General features: G+C 33.9%; 1 protein-coding gene across 14 annotated transcripts in view; it reads left to right on the top strand.

Annotated features, from left to right (window-relative positions):
* The window catches only part of LOC126765670 (paired box protein Pax-5), a 169690-nt gene that overhangs the window by 40148 nt on the left and 104394 nt on the right, over positions 1-25148 (top strand). For all 14 annotated transcript variants that reach the window (XM_050483301.1, XM_050483295.1, XM_050483292.1 and 11 more), the window contains 2 exons: positions 652-817; positions 15717-15914. In XM_050483301.1, coding sequence (XP_050339258.1) covers positions 652-817; positions 15717-15914 — 364 coding nt within the window. The remainder of the gene's footprint in view (positions 1-651; positions 818-15716; positions 15915-25148) is intronic.

Genomic DNA, 25148 nt, shown 5'->3' with positions numbered 1-25148 from the left:
ACGAAAACATCAACCAGCCGCGCAGCGGCGCCTTCCCAATTAAGGGCCCGGACATTCCAGGTGCATGCCCTTAAATCAAGCATCGTATCTGTCCACTCCCAAGTGAATGGCGATCAGAGAACTTTCCTCTCTTGCGTGAACTTCTACACATGACTCCATCCTTCAGTTTTGATACTCACACTGGCAAAATTCGAAAAATATATTTTTTTTGATAATGCTTCTCTCATAATGGTATGTCTGTATGTCAAAAATGGGTTGAATCGGAACAATACTTCCCTTAGCAGCCATATACCTTATAAGTTGCAAGAGTATAAAAGGTTCAGTTGCACCCGAACTTAGCTCTTCCTTACTTGTTTATTTTATATTGTATTGATTAAAACATGCTGTATATTATAACTTTGTTCATTTGTCTTATTTATAGTATTTCATTTCCTTTTTCTGAACATTATTACTACTTAAATAGTGAATACAACCAGCCGAATTCCAAAAACCTCTTAAAGGATTAGCACAAATTAAATAAGATACGGTATGGTAAATCTGTCGTTATAAGCTCTTGCCCATTGCTCGCTTGCTAACATTTACAAACAAAATCTTTAAAACATTGATTTAATGGAAACTTTAAAAACAATTATTTCACGTTAATTTCTAAAGGTCACGGTGGTGTAAATCAACTGGGTGGCGTTTTTGTCAATGGTCGTCCACTTCCCGATGTAGTACGTCAACGCATCGTTGAATTAGCACATAATGGCGTCCGTCCATGTGACATATCACGGCAATTGCGAGTTAGTCATGGATGTGTATCTAAAATATTGTCAAGGTAAGAATTAATATACGCATATGATATTCCATAGTGCAAGCATTATCCTATTAACAGGAATATTAATTAATTTAAAGGAAGAAGCTTTGAATCCTTTTCTCAAAATATATATGACTTTTATCTCAAAATTATATCTATATCTTCTCGTTTATTCAACAAAAAAATATGTATAATTTATCAAATAATTTTAAAATTCTTAATTTATTCTTCAAAATCTATGTCGTCTTCGAAACAGTTGTTAAAGTAAATTTCCGGAGTAGCTTTCAATGCGAGTAGCAATTCACGTTTAATGTGTTGAATTGACTCAAAACGGTTTGCCCGGAGCAGTCGTTTGAGTTTGCTGAATAGCCAGAAGTCACACGGAGCTAAATGAGACGAATACGGTGGTTACGGCAAGATATTGGTTGAAAACTTGGCGAAAAACACACGAAGAATCAATGCACTATTCGACGGTGCATTATCGTGGTGCAAAAACTAAGAGTTGTCGGCCCATAATTCCGGCCTCTTTTTACGAATAGCTTCGCGCAAACAACGCAAAACACTCAAATAGTATTCCTTGTAGACAACTTGACCGGTTGAAAGGAAATTGGTGTGGACCACACCTCGATCATCGAAGAAAACTTGCTTTGACGTCGTTTTTTCGGCTTCGTTTCATCTTTGTCATGATATTCGGCCGATTGATCTTCTATTTTCAGACAGACGTTACCGCGACGCTGTTTTTTGAAAAAATTTAGTGATTTTATACTTTTATTAGACCCAAATCATCTTTCAAACTGGTTTTTTACTGATCCTTCCCATATTCCAACGACACCAGTAAGATCTCTGACTGCTTATCTTCGATTCCGAATCATCAATTTTTATTGACGTGTTCATCGTAATTTGATGATGATGGCCGTCTTCGACATGGTTCTTCGTCAACGCGTTTTCGACCATCTTTGAATAACTTGTACAAATCAAAAACCTTTTCAACCACTCTGAACGGTTCGAAACCAGAAATTTGATTCCGCACACAAAATTTAATGGAACTGATTTGTTGACTAATTTCACTCATCAAAAAAGTCGCCGAATGCACTTTATGTACTTCAGAAAGACAAACGTATACTAAACACTAACAATTATTTTGAGGTGAAATTTGGCGCAGATGTTACTGAGAGTCATACCAAACTAGGAAATAACTATTTCGACGAATTAGTTTTTGCGTGAAATTTAAATTAAAAAGTCTAACTTTGCATACATTGCTTGATAATTTTAGTCAATGAAGTATAAGCCAAATGCTGGCCGATCTCATTTTGGAATTTTAAGTATGTTTTTTTTTTTAAGTGTCCGTAAAGTTTTTCCCAGAGTTTTAAAAATTCTTCGTTCTCTAACTCTTTCTATTACAAAACTGATATGCAAGTATACAAATTAAACCATTAGTTTGTGGTTTTGATTTTTAAAACAGGATAGCGGACTCGCGTCCGCATGTTTATTATAAAAATGTTGTCTAAAGACTGAATACAATTTTTACCTTAAGTCTAAATTAAACCTACGCTTGTACCGGGTCACGTTCCCTATAGTCAGCAGTTAATCGGATGCGCGTGTGCGTCAGCTATTGCTGGGTTTCGAGTTTCGTACTGAGTTGCTGACCGATGGTGGGAATTGTCTGAAGTGCTGTGTTAACTCCTCCCCTCTTAAATATGATCGTCCTCGATCATCAATAGAAAGGTAGATCGTTAAATTTTATATAATTTGGAATATTATGAGTTTCTTATGGAAGGGTAACTATTTGTCTCATGTTAGGTCTTATTGTCTCCTTTTCTATATATTTAATTTCGATCTTCTTTTTCCGTAATAAAATAAAAATTATTATGGTGGTAGTTAAAGCTACCGATGTCAGGCTGCCAATAGATAGTGTAGCTTCCTTAAGAGAATTTATCCGCTTGATGTTGGTGAGGTGTAATTCTTTTAAAGCTCCCAATGATAGCAATTCAATACGTTCTTTTTTTATTGGGGCTGGTTGCAAAATTGCGGGAATGGCTTCAATTGTTTTTGCTTCGATATTGCTAAATATTTGATTTTTAATTTTGATTGTTGAGTTGTAAAATATTATGACATGTGTTCCATTTATTTCTTTAGTTTCCCCATCGGCTTCTATTTTTATACTCTTGCGACAAAGTTGCTAAGGAGAGTATTATAGTTTTGTTCACATAACGGTTGTTTGTAAGTCCTAAAACTAAAAGAGTCAGATATAGGGTTATATATACCAAAGTGATCAGGGTGACGAGTAGAGTTGAAATCCGGATGTCTGTCTGTCCGTCCGTCCGTCTGTCCGTCCGTGCAAGCTGTAACTTTAGTAAAAATTGAGATATCATGATGAAACTTGGTACACGTATTCCTTGGCTCCTTAAGAAGGTTAAGTTCGAAGATGGGTAAAATCGGTCCACTGCCACGCCCACAAAATGGCGGAAACCGAAAACCTATAAAGTGTCATAACTAAGCCATAAATAAAGGTATTAAAGTGAAATTTGGCACAAAGGATCGCATTAGGGAGGGGCATATTTGGACGCAATTGGTTTGAAAAAGTGGGCGTGGCCCCGCCCCCTACTAAGTTTTTTGTACATATCTCGGAAACTACTATAGCTATGTCAACCAAGCTCTACAGAGTCGTTTTCTTCAGGCATTTCCATATACAGTTAAAAAATGGAAGAAATCGGATAAGAACCACGCCCACCTCCCATACAAAGGTTATGTTGAGAATCACTAAAAGTGCCTTAACCGACCAACAAAAAACGTCAGAAACACTAAATTTTACGGAAGAAATGGCAGAAAGAAGCTGCATCCAGGCTTTTTTTAAAAATTGAAAATGGGCGTGGCCTCGCCCACTTATGGACCAAAACCCATATCTCAGGAACTACTAGACCGATTTCAATGAAATTCGGTATATAATATTTTCTTAACACCCTGATGACATGTACGAAATATGGGTGAAATCGGTTCATAACCACGCCTTCTTCCAATATAACGCTATTTTGAATTCCATCTGATGCCTTTTCTGTATAATACGAGTATATACATTAGGAACCAATGATGATAGCGGAATAAAACTTTAAAAAAATACGGTATTTGAAAAATATGTAAATGACGGATAATGAAATCTCGATTATCACTTTATCATGCGAGGGTATAAAATGTTCGGTGACTTCCTTACTTGTTTTTTCCATTAAATTTATTCAGCAATATTATTCCAGTTTTTGTTTCTTCGATTGTGGGCACGTGATTCCCGTTTGTTATGGTACATGTGGAATTTAAGCTATTTACTATTCTACTTATATCTACAATCGTCTTTACTTAGATCTATTAGATTAATTTCTTTACAAATTGCCATTTCGTTAAAATTTTCACATTCATTTTAAATTCCGTATATTTTATTTTTTCCTTTAAGAATTTTTTTATAGTCCGTTTTAATTACATAATTGTTTTCTTTCTTTACAGGTCTTATAATTATTTTTTTAAATGTTTCATAAAAAGTTAACGGATTTTTATCATATATAAAATCGTCATATCTTTACTTAGTACATTTATCTTTGAGAATTTCAGTGACTCTTCGGCAGTTTTAAAAGGCATTTGTTCCTCCTTTAGTTTATTAATAGAAAATTTAGTTTCATCAATGCTTAAAAGTATTGAGTTTATTATATTTTGTTTTGCCCATTGGATGTCATTTTTTATATTTATTAATTCTTCTTTGATAAATCTTATTCTGTTTTGTAAAGTTATCATAATTTCTGTTATAGTGTCTTCATCCTTTTTTATGGTACTTAACATTTTATTGACAATATTTGTCATATTATTTATACGTTTTTCAAATAAATTATTAATAATTATTTGATTATTATTATTTTGGTTCAGATTATTCAAATTGTCATTTATAATATTAAGATCATTATGATCAGGAGATCCGGCGATCTGGCGATGTATTTCCATGCCGTTCCTAATATGTCAATTGATCTCCTCTTCTTTTTGTTTTCTACCGGTTTAAGGGTGTTGAGGATTTCAAAGGTTTGGGTAGTTTCATGTTTGAGGATAGGATAAAGGAAGTTATCTTTAGGGACTTGAGTGGTTATTTCATTATAAGTTTCTGTCAGGAAATGTTCGTAACGGTCTAGGTCAATGAGGTGTATTAGTCTAACTGTTCCGTCCTGTACTTTTGCATTTCCGTTGTCTATTGTAATGAGTTGAGCTTTACTGTTGTCCAAAATTTTTACATCTGCTAGTGAAGATGTAATCATCGTGAAAATAATTATAAATTTGGATAGATCCATTGTTCCTAAAATAGATAGTTAAGTTTTTATTAGAGATTTGTGAATTATACGTCCTGACATTGTTTTAACTGTTGTTCTTTTATTCTCAGATACTATTTATTTTTTATATTTTGGAGTTAGTTTTGAACCAAGTCTTTTATTTATTTTTGCATAAATTATATCTCCTGGGGAATATTCTTTAGGTTCTGATCTTCTGCTGTTATGGTAAGAAAGATTTTGTTCCTATTTTTCCTTAAGTAATATAATATTTTCGTTTCTCTGCTGCTCTAACTGTTGCGGGTCGGTAAAAATTCTATTCCCAAAGAATGTGGCGATGGGTTTCTTTCTGGTTGTTGAATGTATCGTTGAATTATATTCTTGCACAGATTTGAATAATAATTCTTCGAACGTTATTCCTATGTTGTTTGCTTTTAAACATCTCATTATTTCAGAAAGTGTACTATATAATCTTTCTACTTGTCCGTTACTAGTAGCACTAAAGTTAATATTGTGGCTGAATTGAGAGATTTTTCATTATCTACTATTACTTGTTTTGGTATTCCAAATGAGATCATTAATTCTCTTATTGGGGTTTTTATATGTTCTATTGCTTTGAACTGTATAATTTTAACCTGTGCGTATTTTGAAAATTTATCATTTATTTTTTATTTTGGCCGTGAGTATTAGTCTTTTTTCTGTCGAGTAAATATCAATGTGTACGATTTCTCCTGGAAACTGAGGAATTGGAGTCTGGTTTTGGAGGATGTCTATCATATTTATGCTCGCGACATACGGAACATTGTTTAACTGTTTTTTCGATTTTAGAATGCATGCTTGGGAAGTAAAATTTCTGTAATATTTGTGTTTTGTTTTCGCGACTATTTCTACATATGTGCTCTCTGATGTTCTTTAATAATTATTTTTTCCTGTTCTGTCTCTGACACGATGTCTTGAAGTAGGGTTTGTGTGAATCTAATTTTGATATTTGCAAAGTGAAGTGGATATATTTCCTGAATTTTTCCCATTTAGCTTTCTGTAGTGTATAAACCGTTAAGTAATGCTGGGTCAAGGTGTTGTTTAAATATGTCTATAATGTCCTGTGTCGAATATTCTCGTTTTGTAATTGTATGTCTATGGAAACAGGGAAATGGTATTTCAAACGTATGTCACCGATTAAGATGAATAGTTGATTCTTGGAAGGCATTTATGGATGCTTCAGTAGCTGGGATGAGCTGATGTGCGGAACTTTCGTCGCTATGGTCAGTAGTTGTTAGGGCGTTAACGTCAATCTGTGAAGGTCTCGATAGTGCGTCGGCTAGAACGTTTGTCTTTCCTGGTTTGTATTTCATTTCGTAATTGTACTCTTCGAGGATACATTTCCATCTTTTCATTTTTTCCGTTATAATTTTCATTACTTAATGCATAGGTTAGGGGTTGATGGTCTGTGAAAATGATTACTTTGGGTGAACCATACTAATAACTTCTGAATTAAGTGCCCATATTATTGCCAGCATTTCTTTTTCATTTGCGGCGTAATTTTCTTCGGCTTTACTTAGTGAACGGGATATGAATGCTATGGGTTTGCCTGATTGTTATAAGACTGCTCCGAGAGCATAATTAGATGCATCACTGGTGAGGTGAAAATCTTTATTAAAGTCAGGATATGCTACTACTACTACTTCTTCCTTCCTACTACTTCCTTTGAAACGAGTGAGGATTTTATTTTATTGAGGGCTTCTAGTGCTGCGCTATTGAGAGTTATCTGCTTTTTACAGGATGCATTTTTTGAAATGCGTCCATCCTCCCCTGTTAAGAGCGAAGTAAGGGGCTTTGCTAATTTAGCATAATCCCTTATGAAGCGGCGGTAGTAGCCGGAAAGGTCAAGGAAATATCTTAAGTCTTTCAAAGTTTTCGGACATGGGAAATTTTGTATAGCTTCAACTTTTGAAGGATTGTTTTTTACAACACTTACAAATAATAAAGCCTAGGAACTCGACTTCATTTCGGAAGAATTCGCACTTGTCCAGTTGAACTTTCATATTTGCTTCTTTGAGAGTGCGAAATATTTGTTCAATATTTTGGAGATGGCTTTCTTCATCTTCGCCGAAAACTATTATGTCATCAATGTAGACATAGCAGATTTTACCTATATAGCTTCTTAGAATAACATCTAAGGCTCTTTGAAATATAGAAGGAGCGTTTTTCAGCCCAAATGGGAGTCGTGTAAACTCATATTTGCCATTATTGACAGAAAAGGCTGTTTTTTCAATGTCAGATTCTTTTAAAAGAATTTTATGGAATCCACTTTTTAAATCCAATACGGAAAAATATTTATTATTTCCTAATTGCGCAGTAATTTCATTTATTTCGGGTATGGGGTATTTGTCGGAAATAGTAACATTATTTAATTTTAACCCAAACTGGTGAGTTGTATGGAGAACGTGATGGTCTTATTATGCCATCGTTGAGTAAGGTTTGGATTTCCTTGGTGACGAATTCTCTCATGCCAATAGGGTATGGATAATATCTGGTGTAAACGGGTGTACCTGAAGAAGTCCTGATTTCGCCTACTACGGTAGTAGTGTAGGATAGTTTTTTATTTGGATCGGAAAATAACTGAGAATATTTGTTTGCAAGTTTTTGAATGAGGAATTTCTGAGAAGGTGTCATATGTTCTGTGCTTACGTCAATACTGTTTACTGTAGGAGAAAGCTTCTGTTTTATTCTTATTTCTTTACCGTTACCGAATTTAATTATGTCATCGCGAATGTTTATAGTTGCATTGAGGCGTTTGAGGCTATCGTTTCCGATAATACCATCAAAAAATTTCAGTCCTGGTAGGATAAAAAATTTCAAATTCGAGTTATCTATTTGAGCTAGATTAATTATTGTATGATGGGTAATTTGAATCTTTCCTGCTATGGAATTTGCAAAAAAAGCTTCTTCATTAGGAATTGGTTTTGCTACAAGTTGTGGTTGTATGTGATTTTTGCTTGATCCTGCATCTATAAGTATATTTAAAAAATTTCCGTTCTTCGTTCTAAATTCTATATAAGGCAACGAAGAACTTTTGATCCTAAAAAATTAATATCTATGTAGTCGGGTTGGCTACTCTCTTGGACTAGTTGTTCGATTTGTTCGTTGTTTAACATGGCTTTGTATTCTTCCTTTGTCGATCTCAAGAATTGTTCGTCATGGTGGTCATATGTGGCCTGTTGGTCATATAGATCTTCTCTACCGGTTTCTATATGGAAGTTCCTTTGTTGTTTGAAAGGCACTTATGGAGGGCAATTTGACGGTCGTTTCCAAGCTTGGTTATTAGGTGCATTTCTATTCATATAGTTAACCGCTTTTGTATGTAGGGAATGGTCTACATCCATTGGCTCTGGACGCGGAAGTCCGAAAGGACGTGGGGGTTGTGGCCAAGCGGGATGTTGATATGTTGGCCGAAAGTTTGGAGGATTGCTATAGTTAAAATTTGGTTGTTGCCGTTGCTGAGGAACGTAGTTCGGTTTAGATAAATATGGCTTAGGAATGTAAGCCAATTGTGGGTAGAATTCGTTGGTGGCCTTTTTAGGCGGAAGAGGTGGGCGAAAGTCCTGAGCTTTTCTAACGTGGGAATTATTATTGATCGCGTAATGCGAACGAAATTTCTGGTTTTCTAACTTAAGACATAAGTGAAGAGCTTGAGGGAGGTGTACGGGTTCTCTCATGCCAAGGAGCCTTGGCAAATCGCCATTCAGTCCTCGAATAAAAGTGTCAAGGGCTTTGTCACGATAAGTTCGTGTGAGTAAATGCATGGATTCAGCACCGATTTCCATGCAGCCAAGTTTATTAAGAATGAGAGATAGGTGCGAATATACCCTTTGGTAAAATTCCTGAATAGTATGGTTACCTTGAACTAATGACGTCATTTGGTACTCTAAGGTACCTACGTCCCTTTTATCGGCGTAATGGAGAGTAAGGCATTTTGAAATAGCCTTCCGTTCTAAAGGTGTGTTGTATGGTTCGAGGGCAATATCTGCGTTACCCACGATTTTGTTTCTTACTACGTTAAGGATACCGTAGTATTTTGGCGATCCTCTTTGAGGTTCGTATATTTCCAAAATTCTGTCCACGCTTTCTTGTTCTTCCATGAACTGAGAATTCACGAAGACATCTTACCACATCAGGGATTTTGTCTAAGTCGTTGATGTTGTTTGTCAGTGTAGGGTCTATAGTCACGTCAGTTAAGTTTGCAAGATTTGCGTTTGGATTAAGCGTAGCTTGGACTATGTTTCGTCCTTCTTGTCTTAAAATGTTTGTGACCACACCACTTATAATATTGGTTAATTGTTCCAAATTCATTTCGCCAGAATTTGGAACAGGATGGGATGTTTGGGTATTGCCTGCAGTGGGTGCGTGTAGCACAGCAGGTCGTATGGGATTGTTTGGCATAATTTTATTGGATATTTTGAGGATATTATTGTTTTTAGTTATATGTTCTTATCCTCTGGAGGGTCCCTTTGGTGGTGAATCGCAGAGTTGGACTGTAGTTATTAAGAACCGGAGGGTCCCCCGTTAGGTGGTGAATCTCGGCTCTTTCGTTCTTATAATTTATTGGCTGTACTAGCCGTTCTTATTTTGTTTGCAGTTTATAATTCTCTGGTTTTTAATTATCTCTTTCCACTTTTTTCCAAATGTTTTATAAATTTCTTAATTTTTTAATTAATTAATTTAATATTTCCTAATCTATATGCTTACTTATATCTAGCCTCCTGGCGCAAGGGGTGTCGTCCCGTTTGCTGTCCTACTAGAGTCCCTCGTTGCGCACGTGGTGGAGGGTGCGTTTCCTTCCTATCGGATCCTAACGCTTTCAGTCCGGTGTAAGGGGACAGCTTCCCATCAGGATATCTTTGGTCCTTCGACGTTATTATTCTTTATCCTTTGGGGCTCCGGTAACCGCTTTTGTGTATTACTCGGTATTGTAATTTTTACTCACTCGCGTAGCCTTACTTTTTAATTTTCAGGCTTTCACTACCTTCGCGCGCTGTCCCTGCTCGGGCGCCAATTAAACCATTAGTTTGTGGTTTTGATTTTTAAAAAAGGATAGCGGACTCGCGTCCACGTCTTTATTATAAAAATGTTGTCTAAAGACTGATAACAATTTTACCTTAAGTCTAAATTAAACCTACGCTTGTACCGGGTCACGTTCCCTATAGTCAGCAGTTAATCGGATGCGCTTGTGAAGCCGCTAATATTGCTGATGCGACGTCAGCTATTGCTGGGTTTCGAGTTTCGTACTGAGTTGCTGACCGATGGTGGGAATTGTCTGAAGTGCTGTGTTAACTTACATAAAAGGTGGCAGAGGTGGAAGATAATCTCAAAAGAAGGGAAGAAGCAATTGTAAATTAACGGATTAAAATAACACAATGGGCAAAATCTGTTCAATGGATTTTTTAAAGTGGCGTGTTCTTCCAAAGCTTTTTGCAATATTTATTAATTTTTTGGTTATCATGTTGGTTAGTAAAAAGTAACATATCGTCCATTTTAACAGATTAGTTTTCTCAACTGTGTACAAAAAGTAAAACATATGTATGTATATTAGAGTGATTCAAAAAAAAATCTTTTTTTTCTTTTGGTACTCGGAAAAATAGGTTCCAAGACACCTCTAAGAAAGCCTCTCCAAACATGAGTTTTTAATTGTAACGGAAAGGTCCTCCTACATACAGTTTTCTATTTTTTCTTATTATCAGATAGAAAAATTTATATCTCGCTTCCAACTACTTAAAAAAATATATTGTTCCTTAGATTTTATAGGAAATTTAATGTTCTACAAAAAAGGTCTATTATGATTTTTTCGTAAACTCAAACGTTTAAAAGATATTAACAGTTAAAGTTTGATTATTTTTGGGAAAATTTTTTATTTCTTATGAATTATATAACTCAATGAAAAAAAATTATTATGAACGATGAAACTCACAGTTTTGTAGGAAATTTACTGCTCTATAAAAATGGTCTTATATGATTTTTCGCTTAAGTTAAGCGTTTACGAGATATTCATCGTCAAACATCAATGCATATTAGGGTGGATCAAAAAAAAATTTTTTTTTTCGTTTGGTACTCTGAAAAATAGGTTCCTAGACACCTCTAAGAAAGCCTCTCCAAAAATCTATTCATAATAATTTTTTTTCATTGAGTTATAAAATTCATAAGAAATAAAAAATTTTCCAAAAAATAATCAAATTTTAACTGTTAATATCTTTTAAATGTTTGGGTTTACGAAAAAATCTTTATAGACCTTTTTTGTAGAGCATTCAATTTCCAACAAAATCTGAGGAACAGGAAATTTTTTCAAGTAATTGGAAGCGAGATATAAATTTTTCTATCTGATAATAAGAAAAAATAGAAAACTGTATGTAGGAGGACCTTCCCGTTACAATTAAAAACTCATATTTGGAGAGGCTTTCTTAGAGGTGTCTAGGAACCTATTTTTCCGAGTACCAAATGAAAAAAAAATTTTTTTTTTTTTTTGAATCACTCTAATGTACATACATATTCTATTCTATGTAATGGGTTGTCAAAAAAGTCTTGCGGTATTTTTATTGAATTTTTATCCCCTGAACAGGGTATTTTAAGTTTGTCACGAAGTTTGTAACACCCAGAAGGAAGCGTCGGAGACCCTATAAAGCATATACATATATAAATGATCAGTATGTTGAGCTGAGTCGATTTAGCCATGTCCGTCTGTCTGTCTGTCCGTCGGTCTGAATATATACGAACTAGTCCCTCAGTTTTTAAGATATCCTTTTGAAATTTTGCAAACGTCATTTTCTCTTCAAGAAGCTGCTCATTTGTCGGAACGGCCGATATATAGCTGCCATATAAACTGAACGATCGGAATCAAGTTCTTGTATGGAAAACTTTCACATTTGATAATGTATCTTCACCAAATTTGGCATAGATTATTTTCTTAGGCAACAATGTAATCTCCGAAGAAATTGGCCAGATCGGTTAACTATAGCATATAGCTACCATACAAACTGAACGATCGGAATCAAGTTCTTGTATGGAAAACTTTCACATTTCAAAATGTATCTTCACCAAATTTGGCATAGATTATTTTCTAAGGCAACAATGTAATCTCCGAAGAAATTGGTCAGATCGGTTAACTATAGCATATAGCTACCATACAAACTGAACGATCGGAATCAAGTTCTTGTATGGAAAACTTTCACATTTGACAATGTATCTTCACCAAATTTGGTACCGATTATTTTCTAAGGCAACAATGTAATCTCCGAAGAAATTGGTCAGTTCGGTTAACTATAGCATATAGCTACCATACAAACTGAACGATCGGAATCAAGTTCTTGTATGGAAAACTTTCACATTTGACAATGTATCTTCACCAAATTTGGTACCGATTATTTTCTAAGGCAACAATGTAATATCCGAAGAAATTGGTCAGATCGGTTAACTATAGCATATAGCTACCATACAAACTGAACGATCGGAATCAAGTTCTTGTATGGAAAACTTTCACATTTCAAAATGTATCTTCACCAAATTTGGCATAGATTATTTTCTAAGGCAACAATGTAATCTCCGAAGAAATTGGTCAGATCGGTTAACTATAGCATATAGCTACCATACAAACTGAACGATCGGAATCAAGTTCTTGTATGGAAAACTTTCACATTTCAAAATGTATCTTCACCAAATTTGGCATAGATTATTTTCTAAGGCAACAATGTAATCTCCGAAGAAATTGGTCAGATCGGTTAACTATAGCATATAGCTACCATACAAACTGAACGATCGGAATCAAGTTCTTGTATGGAAAACTTTCACATTTCAAAATGTATCTTCACCAAATTTGGCATAGATTATTTTCTAAGGCAACAATGTAATCTCCGAAGAAATTGGTCAGTTCGGTTAACTATAGCATATAGCTACCATACAAACTGAACGATCGGAATCAAGTTCTTGTATGGAAAACTTTCACATTTGACAATGTATCTTCACCAAATTTGGTACCGATTATTTTCTAAGGCAACAATGTAATATCCGAAGAAATTGGTCAGATCGGTTAACTATAGCATATAGCTACCATACAAACTGAACGATCGGAATCAAGTTCTTGTATGGAAAACTTTCACATTTGATAATGTATCTTCACCAAATTTGGCATAGATTATTTTCTAAGGCAACAATGTAATCTCCGAAGAAATTGGTCAGTTCGGTTAACTATAGCATATAGCTACCATACAAACTGAACGATCGGAATCAAGTTCTTGTATGGAAAACTTTCACATTTGACAATGTATCTTCACCAAATTTGGTACAGATTATTTTCTAAGACAACAATGTAATCTCCGAAGAAATTGGTCAGATCGGTTAACTATAGCATATAGCTACCATACAAACTGAACGATCGGAATCAAGTTCTTGTATGGAAAACTTTTGCATTTGACAAGATATATTTACGAAATTTGGTATAAATTATTTTCTAAGGCACCAATGTAATCTGTGAAGGGTATATTAGCTTCGGTGCAGCCGAAGTTAACGTTTTTTCTTGTTTTTTTTTTTATTGAAATTGAAATGAATTTGTGATGACTCATGCCTAGCTCTTGACCGATGCTACGTCTGCTCTATGCCGGTCTCTTTCGACCAATTCAGCGATTTTATCGCAATTTTCGACGACAGACCTTCCGGAGCGTGGCGCATCTTCGAACACCTCTACACCAGATCGAAAACGTTGAAACCATCGTTGTGCGGTGGAAATGGAAACTGTATCGGGTCCATAAACTGCACAAATAAGCTTGAGATGCATTTTTGCCTTTATCGTAGTAGTACTGTAAAATATGCCGTATTTTCTATTTATTTTGATCCATGTTTGCGACGCTATAACTCACGAACGACTGAAAAGAAACACGTGTTAGCGCGTGAAATGAGCTTTCCAAAAAGGTATAGCATGACCCGATGCGCCGAATAAAACTAGAACTATGCGCTTTCGGTCCAGTAGCGAAAATACCGCAAAACTTTTTTGACAACCTATTATGTATATATGTATGTATGTTTAAATTGTAAAAAGCACTAACAGCATATAAAGGTTGAACACATAATAGAAAAGCTTAATAAATTTGCAAGATGTTAAATTTATCAAGTGTACGGAACAAAGGTGAGTTGGTCTAAATCTGGTTACCACAAACCACTTTTATCAATCGATCCATTTGTTTAAATAATAATATTTTACTCCATTTTTGTTAAACAATTAAAATTTTTCATGTGTTCTGCGCGCTAAGAAACACCGAAAAGAATGTGATACAACGCGGAAAATATGCACCTCTATTAATCTGCAAAAAAAAATTGTTTTCATTCATACCATTCCAAAAATATTGAATTTTTTGCCCCCCTACTGCTCTTAAAACGTATGGCACATCGATCAATTTCATCGATTTATCTCCAGTATATTAGGTATATGGGGCTAAGGGAAGTATTGTTCCGATTCGACCCATTTTTGGCATACAGACATACCATTATAAGAGAAGCATTATTCCTTAATTTCAGTTATCGATGTCACTCATTGACCCATATTTTAGATCAAAAGTCAACTATAGGATCCGGGGTCGAAAGATTCGGTACCTATGGTCTTGAACAGTTTCTGTTGGACTTGAACAATTTTTGGTCACAAGGTGGCACACACTAAAGGCATTATTCACGCAAAGTCTTATCACGTTATATTAATTTCTTCTTGATTTGTGTATTGGAAACTGAACGAATCAAACGGAATTTAAAATTGTGCTATATGTGAAGTAGACGTAGTTGTTGTCCGATTTGGTTCATTTTCACAACATGACATAAAAGCTTAAGAAACATGGCACGTAATAAATTTTGTCGAAATCGATTTGGGCGAATCCCAAGGTATGGAATTTTTCCAAAAAGTGGGCGGTTCCACGTCCAGCTCCCATAAAGCTCTCTATACCATCTCGGTGGTAAAATTTAATGCTTCTGGCGTTTTTAGTTCTTGATTTAGGGCGCTTTTACTAGCTTTTAACAGTACCGTTATATGGGAAGTCAGCAGAGTTATCCTCCGATTTCATCCATTTTCACACTGTCGGTAGAAGGTTTTATAAGATTTGTACTCAGCACATTTGATTGTTGTAGCTTAGACTTGTTAGAAGGGGGTCCACGCCCACTTTTTCAAACAATTTTGCCTACAGGTTCCCCTTGCTACTGCGGTCCTCTGTTTATATTTCAGCTTTATATCTTAATTTAGTGCTTAGTTATGGCACCTACGTACCAAGTTTCATCAATATATCTCTATTTATATTCAAGTTAATTTCAATTTTTCTCATCATCCTGATCATTTATATATATATTATCCTGTCTCGATTAGTTTTAGGTGATACGTACAACCGTTAGCTGAACAAAACTATAATACTCTGTAGGAACTGGATGCAAGAGTATAAAAATTTGTAAATGCCTGCTATCTTATTAATATAAATGTTTATTATAGAATTTGCCTCGAAAAATCGATAACGTATACTTTTTAAACTCAAATTTTGTTTTCCAATATTATATCTATATATTTACTCATGATCTTCGCTAATTATTGTATCTCGGCTTTTTGTTTTAAGGTATTATGAGACTGGAAGCTTTAAAGCCGGAGTTATAGGGGGTTCCAAACCTAAAGTAGCCACTCCACCAGTTGTCGATGCTATTGCTAATTATAAACGTGAAAATCCAACGATGTTCGCTTGGGAAATACGAGATAGACTTTTAGCGGAAAGTATATGCTCGCAGGATAATGTACCCAGCGTGTCATCAATTAACAGGTAAGAATAAACATTTTGGAACAATAAAATTAATGTAAAAGTATCTTATGTTTTGTGATGGCTCGCCTTGATTCTCTTTAAAGCTTATCAAGTTCGAAAGTATGGTTATTTAACGAAATTAAAGCAAGCCTAAATTTAGCGTCAATTCTCACCTCGGCTCATCATTCAGAACTCAAATGCTACAGAGAGTGCTTTAAAATACAAATCAATGGGCAACAAGTTTACAAAGGTTATATTACGTGATCGAAATATCAAGGTTTATTTGTTACTGGACTAAATAAAGACAAAAAAACAAATAACCGAAAATTATGTACTATCTCGATTATCAAAAATTAAAGGCTGGGGAATCTTTCAGGGTTTAGCAAAACTTTGTATTTAAAACGTAAAAAAGGAAAATGTTCGGGTGTTGCGGAAAATTTCATACTCTCGCAATTTATTATTCTCTATTCCAAAATCTTATTAACTCAAATTTTAGGTCATAGGAGCACCTTCTTATTACACTTTACTTCGTGTCAGAATAAATTATTTTTAATTTAAATTTTGCTCGAAGACCCATTTGCGCGAAGCTACTGGAAAAAAAGAGACCGGAGTTATGGGCCGACAACTCTTGGGTTTTACCCCTCGATAATTCACCGTTGCATACTGCAATGATTCCTCGTGAGTTTTTTGACAAATTTTCAACCGGATGCCGCAACCACAGTATTCGCCACATTTAGGTCTTAGACTTAGCGTTTGGCAGCAAATATACTGTAGATTATGTTTTCACGTAACTTTATGAAGATAACTCACACACTGACCGACATATTCGGCATAAATCTGCTAGAATATCGACGTATATACATATATACGTAATATATTAGTCCTGGGGTAATTTGTGAAAAGATTTTACAGATTTTCAGTATTGAAGTATATATAGTACGTAAACTAATTTTTCTAAGGTATCTTAAATATTGACCGGTATATGCGGACGACATGATATCAGCGAAGTTTTCCTTCACAATCAGTGATATTATGGAAAGAGCCCAATAAAGGTACGAAGTAGGTGTTAACCCCAGTAAAACGGAATTAATGCGTATCAACCAAAATACTTTAATATAACCCCCCTTCACTTAGTGGTACAACAATTGTTTCCCATGTTCCCATGCTCCTCAGCGGTTATCATGAATTGAAAAAAAATGTTTCAGATCAGCATATACTTTTCTTCTTCTTTATCCGAGTAACAATATACTCATTTTAAGTTGTGCTAAATTTTACTAAAATCGGTTCATTGGATTATGAGATTATCACGGAGAAAATGTAACACGTAATTATTATATACCATAGTTATATCGAAATACTGTAAAGTAAAAGAGTCAGATGGAATTTCGTACTGTGACATATAGGGTAGACATAGTTGTTGTCGGATTGGGCCCACTTTCACAATAGGGGGACACATTTCCCAGCCATTGCAAATAATTTTCTGCGTGTGTTTCTTGTTGTGCCGGTGCACCAAGAGGAAATATCTGCAATTCGTGCACCGTGCAAGGGTTTTGGCAAGAGAATACCCCTAATGTAACATAAGAATGTCGCAGTAATGTTATGCATCATATGACTGAAATTGGTAAGGTACTTATAATTCCTTAGATATAGGATTTCAACTAGAATTGGCCGGTGTGATGCCCATCGTCACACTATGTGGCTCTTCTAAATAATTTGGCTGTGAGTTTTATCATTTTACTGTAACTATTTATTTTGATTTTACATGAATTATAATAATTGAATTTTAGTCTTTTGTTTTAAAAACACAATAAAAAATAAATTTATATTTTCATTTGTCATTTGAATCATTCACAATAGTAAAAGTGAACTAAAAAAAGTTTGCAGTATTGAAGACATAAGTTACACCACTTTAATAAGGTATACGAATAACCTCCTGCTTCAATTGAACTCGTTAAATTTGTTGTTGCTTTCACATGTAAATATTTTGACAAGAGATCGGAAAAATGACCGATCGAAAACAGCTAATATGTATAAGTATGTATGTAGTGTATAAGATATTTCTTATTTTGCCCGTACGCCGGTAAGAAAAAAGGAAAAGCAGCATAATTACAATTTTTTCTCATATTAAAAATGTGGTTTCGGCTATCTTGTACGCAGTATAACTCCAACAGGTGCTACTTCGGACTGAGTAGGCAATCGAGAAGAAAAGTCGACGAACAAAAACCAAACTCTCTAAGTCACTCATAATTCCCGTCCTGCTGTATGATGCAGAGGCCTGGACGATGACAGCAACTGATGAGTCGACGTTGCGAGCTTCCGAGAGAAAAGTTCTGCGAAAGATTTATGGTCCTTTGCGTGTTGGCCACGGCGAATACCGCATTCGATGTAACGATGAGCTGTAAGAGATATACGACGATATTGACATAGTTCGGCGAATTAAAAGACAGCGTCAACGCTGGCTAAGTCATGTCGTCCGGATGGACGAAAACACTCCAGCTCTGAAAGCATTCGACGCAGTTCCCGCCGGGGGAAGCAGAGGAAGAGGAAGACCTCCACTCCACTGGAAGGACCAAATGGACAAGGACCTGGCTTCGCTTGGACATATCCAATTGGCGCCACGTAGCGGAAAGAAGAAACGACTGGCGCGGGTTTGTTAACCCGGGATAATCGCGTAAGGGGGTCTACGGGGCCCAAAAAAGAAGATGAAATTTATGAAAAAATTTGAAGAAATTTTTATTACAAAAATTAGGTATACATATATGTGGTAATGTAATAAGAAACTTCGTTTCCTACTTATAACTGCTAAACCCTTTTTGGCTGAAAGTTGGGGGCGAAAAATTAATTTAATGTGAAACAAAGAAGCCATGTTTCTATTTTCACACATCGATGCAAAAATTGGTTTTATTTAAAAAAAGAGCACCAAACACTTAAAATCAGAATTCGTGGGCTGATTAAACCCGGCACCCCCTTTCCGGTTTTTTTTTAGGCAGAGTTCTGCCCATTTACAGCCCTTGGCTGGGTTAAAATTGACTCCATACGTAACCGGATCCGACACGAAATTTTTTGATCCATTTTTTTTAAACTCAAAGATATAACCGATCGAAAATTTTTTTGGGGATTACATTGTTGCTTTGAAAAAATCGTACCAAATTTAGTGAAGAAAATTGTAAATATGAAAATTTTCCCTAAAAACTTTATTTCGATCGTTCAGGTAGGGAGCTTATTATATTAACCGATCGAACCATTTTTCGGAGATTTCCCTTATTACCTTAGAAAATAATCTTACCAAAAGTGAAGATACATTGTCAAATTTAAAGTTTTTGCAAGAACTTGACCGATCGTTTAGTTTTTATGGTAGCTTTTTGCATATTAATTGATCGCAATTTTTTGGGGCTCATTGTTGCCTTAGAAAAAAATCGCCAAATTTTGGGGAAGATAATTTCAAATTGGGAAAATTTTTCCCTAAAAAACTTGATTCCGATGTTCGGTTTGAGGAGATACATATTTAAAGATCTAAACCATTTCTTTGGAGATTAAAATTGTTTTAGAAAAAATCGGGACCAAATTTGGTGAAGATACAGTCAAAGGAAAAACCCAAAAAAACTTGATTCCTCGTTGTTTTTATGGTAGCTATATGTTTGGGTCCGATATCGGCCCCCTTTGAAAAAACATCTTGAAAGAAAAGACATTTAAAATTTCAAAAAGGGTATCTTAAAAACTGGGGACTAGTTCATATAACAGAGGGGGACGGACAGACAACAGGCGAAAGGTTAAATGACCCCCTAACATACTGATCATTTATATATAGTTTCTTAGACAGTTTAAAAAATAATCTTTTATCTGATCATTCACCCTTTTAAGTTATAAAAACCGCATGATATTTGGAAAAAATTTTTTAACATCTCATAAAAATAACTGGGGAAGAAGAAAAAATATCACAGCCACATCAATATTGAAAAAAATAAATACAGGAAAGACATTGTGAAAGTATAAGGGAAATTTCTTTTTTTTTTCCGGGAAAAAAACCTTTTTTTAAAAAAAAAATTTAAAAAAAATTTTTAAAAAATTTTGGGGTTTTTTTTAAAGGGGGGAAAATTTTTTTTTTCCCCTTTTTTCCCAAAATTTTTTTTAAAAACAAAAAAAAATTTTTTTTCTTTTTAAAAAAAAAAAAAAAAATTTTTAAAAAAATTAAAAGGTTTTTTAAATTTAAAACCCCCCAAAAATTGGCCTTTTTAAAAAAAAAAATTTTTAAAAAATTTTAAAAAGGAAATTTTTAAAAGGGTTTTCCCCTTTTTTTGGGGTTTTTTTTAAACCCCCCAAAAAAAACCCCTTTAAAAAAATTTCCCAAAATTTAAAAAAAAAAATTTCCCCCTTTTTTAATTTTTTAAAAAAAAAAAAAAAGGTTTAAAAAAAAAAAAAAATTTAAATTTTTTTTCCTTTCCTTTAAAAAATTTTTTATTTTTTTTTATTAAAAAATTTTTTTTTAAAAAACCTTTAAATTTAAAAAAAGGGGGAAAAAAATTTTTTAAAAATTTTTTTAAAAAAAAAAAAAATTCCAAATTTTAAAAAAAAAAAAAGGAAATTTTTTAACAAAAAAAAAAACCCCCTTTTTTTTAAAAAAAAAATTAAAAAAAAAATTTTAAAAAAAAAAACCAAAAATTTTTTTTTTTTTTCTTCCCCCCTTTTTTTGGAAATTTTAAAAAATTTTTTTTGGGGGGAAAAAAAAAATTTTTAAAAAAACCCTTTTTCCCCCCCGGGAAACCCAAAAAAAATTTTTTTTGGGCCCCGGTTAAAAAAAATTTTTTTTTTTTAAAAAAAAATTTCCCAAAAAAATTTTAAATTAAAAATTTTTTTCCAAAAATTTTTTTAAAAGGGGCCCCCAAAAAAGGAAAAAAAAGGAAAAAAAAAAAGGGGGGGTTAAATTTTTTTAAAAAATTTTTTTAAAAAAATTTTTTCCCCCGGTTTTTTAAAAAAATTTTTTTTTTTTTTTAAAAAAAAAAAAAAGGTTTTTAAAAAAAAAAGGGGCAAAAAAAGGTTTTTAAAAAAAAAAATTTTTTTTTAAAAAAAAAAAAAAATTTTTTTCCAAAAAAATTTTTTTAAAAAAATTTTTAAAAAACCCTTTTTTTTTTTGGGGGGAAAAAAAAAAAAAAATTTTAAAAAAACCCCTTTGGCCGGAAAAAAAAAAAATGGGCCCAAAAATTTTTTTTCCCCAAAACCCTTTTTAAAACCCAAAAATTTTGGGTTTTTTTTTTTTTGGGCCGCCCGGGGGAAAAATTTTTTAAAATTTTTTCCCCCAAAAATTTTTTTTTGTTTTTTTCTTTTAAAAAATTTTAAAAACCCCCCCAAAAAAAAATTTAAAATTTGGAAAATTTTAAAAATTAAAGGGGGGGGTTTTAAAGGGGCCCTTTAAAAATTGGTTTTTTTAAAAATTTTTTTTAAAAATTTTTGGAAAAAATTTTTGGGTTTTTAAAAAAAAAAGGAATTTTCCCCCCTTGTGGTTTTGGGGGTTTTTGGAAAATTTTGGGGGGCCCCCCAAAAAAATTTCCCCCCAAAAAAAATTTTTTTAAAAAAAATTAAAAAAAAAAAAAAAAAAAAAAAAAAAAAATTTAAAAATTTTTAAAAAAAATTTTTTTTTTTTTTATTTACAAATTTTTTTAAAAAAAAAAATTTTTTTTTTGGAAAAATTATTTTTTTTGGGCCCCCCCCAACCAAATTAAACCCGGGGGTTTTTTGGGGGGGGTTTTTTAAAATTTTGGGGAAAAAACCCCTTTTTTTTTAACCCCTTGGGGAAAAAAAAAAGCAAAAACCCCCAAAAAATTTTGGGGGGGTTTTTCCCCCCCCAGCCCCCTTTTTTTTGGGTTTTTTTAAAAAAAATTTTTTTTTTTTTGTTAATTATTTTTTTTTTTTTTTTTTTTGTTTTTTTTTGGGGGGGTGTTTTTTTTGTAAAAAAAAAAATTTAAAAAAATTTTTTTTTTAATTAAAGTTGGGTTTTTAAAAAAAATTTTAAAAAAAATTTTTTAAAATAAGGGGGAAAAATAAAATTTTTTTTTTAAAAAAGGGTTTAAAATTTTTTGTAAATTTTTAAAAAAAAAAAATTTAACCTTTTTGGGCCCCAAATTTTTAAAAAAAAATTTTTTTTTTAAATTTAAAAAGGGAAAATTTTGGTTTTTTTTTTCCCTTTTTTTTTTTTGGTAATTTTTAAAAAAAAAAAAAAAAAATTTTGTTAAAAAAATTTTTTTTTTTAACACTCCAGCTCAAAAAGCATTCGACGCATTTCCCCGGGGGGGGAAGCAGAGGAAGAGGAAGACCTCCACTCCACTGGAAGGACCAAATGGACAAGGACCTGGCCGCTTGGAATACCCAATTGGCGCCACGTAGCGAAAAGAAGAAACGACTGGCGCGTTGTTTTTAACGCGGCTATAATCGCGTAAGCGGTGCCCTCGCCAATAAAGAAGATGAAATTATATGAAAAAATTGAAGAAATTTTTATTACAAAAATTAGGTATACATATATGTAGGTAATGCATATATAAGAAACTCGTGGCGGTTACACTACTTATAACTGCTGAACCGTTTTGGCTGAAAGTTGGTGGGCGATAGCTTAGATTAATGTGAAACAAAAGAAGCCATGTTTCTATTTTCAAAATCGATGAAAAAATTCGGTTTTATTACGAAAAAAAGAGCACTAAAAACACTCCTCAAAATCAGCAATTCGTGGTGCTGCTTTATGAACCTGCGCAGCCCCCACTTTGCACAGAGTTTTTGTTGTACCGGCAGAGTTCTGCCCAGTTTACAGCCCTTGGCTGGATTAAAATTCGACTCCATACGTAACCGGATCCGACACGAAATGGTTTTTGATCCATTTTTTGTAAACTCAAAGATATAACCGATCTGAACAATTTTTTCGGAGATTACATTGTTGCTTTAGAAAATAATCTGTACCAAATTTCGTGAAGATACATTGTCAAATCTGAAAGTTTTCCATACAAGAACTTGATTTCGATCGTTCAGTTTGTATGGTAGCTGTATGTTATAGTTAACCGATCTGAACCATTTCTTCGGAGATTCCATTATTACCTTAGAAAATAATCTGTACCAAATTTAGTGAAGATACATTGTCAAATGTGAAAGTTTTCCGTACAAGAACTTGATTCCGATCGTTCCATTCCGACCATTTGACCCATTTCTTCGGAGATTACATTGTTGCCTTAGAAAATAATCTGTACCAAATTTGGTGAAGATATCTTGTCAAATGCAAAAGTTTTCCATACAAGAATTTTTTCCGATCGTTCAGTTTGTATGGTAGCTATATGCTATAGTTAACCGATCTAAACCATTTCTTCGGAGATTAAATTGTTGCCTTAGAAAATAATCGGTACCAAATTTGGTGAAGATACATTGTCAAATGTGAAAGTTTTCCATACAAGAACTTGATTCCGATCGTTCAGTTTGTATGGTAGCTATATGTTATAGTGGTCCGATATCGGCCGTTCCGACAAATGAGCAGCTTCTTGAAGAGAAAATGACATTTGCAAAATTTCAAAAGGATATCTTAAAAACTGAGGGACTAGTTCGTATATATACAGACGGACGGACGGACAGACAGACAGGCGGACATGGTTAAATCGACTCAGCTCAACATACTGATCATTTATATATAGATTGCTTATGACAGCTGTTACATTTATAATCTTATCATCTGATCATTCACCTGTACTAAGTTATAATAACACCGCATGATATTTGAGCAAAAAGTTTCTTTAACATCTCATAAAACTAACTGGTTGAAGTATAGAAAATATATCAGCAGCCACATCAATATTGATTGCAAAATAAATACAGGAAGAGACATTGCTGAAAGTATAAGAGAATTTCATAACGTAATAACTAATGCAACTGTATTGGCAACACCAAAAAGAAACAAAAAACCAGTTTGTTCTAGAAATTTCACTAATAATGAAATAGAGAAACTTGTAAATGAGAAAAGGCGAGCTAGACGTAAATGGCAGTTAAGTCGCTCCCTCTGCTTCAACTCTGCTTCCACTGCAATCTGTTGTACGTAAGTTAAAAAAACGCTTAGACGCGAGGAAGAACTCAACACTGAAAATTATATAAAGAAACTGTGTCCAAATTCTAGCAAGCAAAACTCTCTTTGGAAAGCCCAAAAGACAGTTGAATGGTAATTGGGCACGCAATGATGAGGAAAAGGCAAATTGATTTGCAAATCCCCTAGGAAAGGAATTTCAACCTAATTGCCCAAAGGACAAGTTTAAGTTGCCAACTTTTCCCAATTCTGCTAACAAGTCGCTTATGTCTATTAGGAGTTCTACTTCTGAAGTTAGTAGAATCATAAAAGAGCTAAATCCGAAAAAGGCATGAGGACACGTTAATATTACTCCAAAAATGCCAATTGCGTTATCAAATATTGCTATAACGGCGTTCTCCTTGCTTTATAATACAATTCTTTGTTTCGGATACTATCCAACTTCGTGGAGGAAAAAGTCGCCGATAGGTAAAACTGGGAAAGACTTAACACAGCTGTCTTCCTACAGACCAATAAGTTTATTACCCTGTATTTCTAAAATATTTGAAAAAGTGTTACTATCAAAGATGATTCCTTTCCTCCACGAAAATAATATAATAACAAAGCACCAATGCGGTTTTCGTGCTAAACATGGCACCGTAGAGCAAATAAATAGAATTATCAACGAAATCAGCAAAGCATTCGAGCACAGAGAGTACTCTTCAGCTATTTTACTAGATGTAGCTCAAGCGTTCGATAAGGTCTGGCAAGAAGGCCTTTTATGGAAAATCAAAACAGTTTTAGCATAAAACTTTGGAGTCGTATTTAAGTAACAGCGTAATGTGCAAGGCCCAACTCTGTACATAATATATACAGCAGATATTCCAACACCTATTGACGTATTGACATCCACTTTCGTGGATGACACAGTTCTAGTAAGCCGTATTAAATGCCTCATCATAGCATCAAGAGTATTAGAGCAGCACTTTACCAGGAATAAAGGGATGTCCAACTTATTCCAGTGTGAGAGCGCCTCAAAATTATCGTTTTTTATGAAATTTTTCATTATAGCCAGATCAGAAAAAAAGCTATTTTTTGGGCATTTTAAATAAAACACACAATTCGCATTTTCCTCGCCACCTATGTGGTACGCAAAAGGGCGCGTTACCGAAATTATTTTTGGGTGCTCCGTTCCCCAGTAGGCCTATATAACCCCATTAAAAAAGTATTTA

This window comes from Bactrocera neohumeralis, unplaced genomic scaffold (assembly GCF_024586455.1).
Source record: "Bactrocera neohumeralis isolate Rockhampton unplaced genomic scaffold, APGP_CSIRO_Bneo_wtdbg2-racon-allhic-juicebox.fasta_v2 cluster11, whole genome shotgun sequence".
NCBI classification, from domain to species: domain Eukaryota; kingdom Metazoa; phylum Arthropoda; class Insecta; order Diptera; family Tephritidae; genus Bactrocera; species Bactrocera neohumeralis.
Note: the sequence above shows the minus strand (reverse complement) of the source record. Positions and strands in the feature narration are given on the sequence as shown.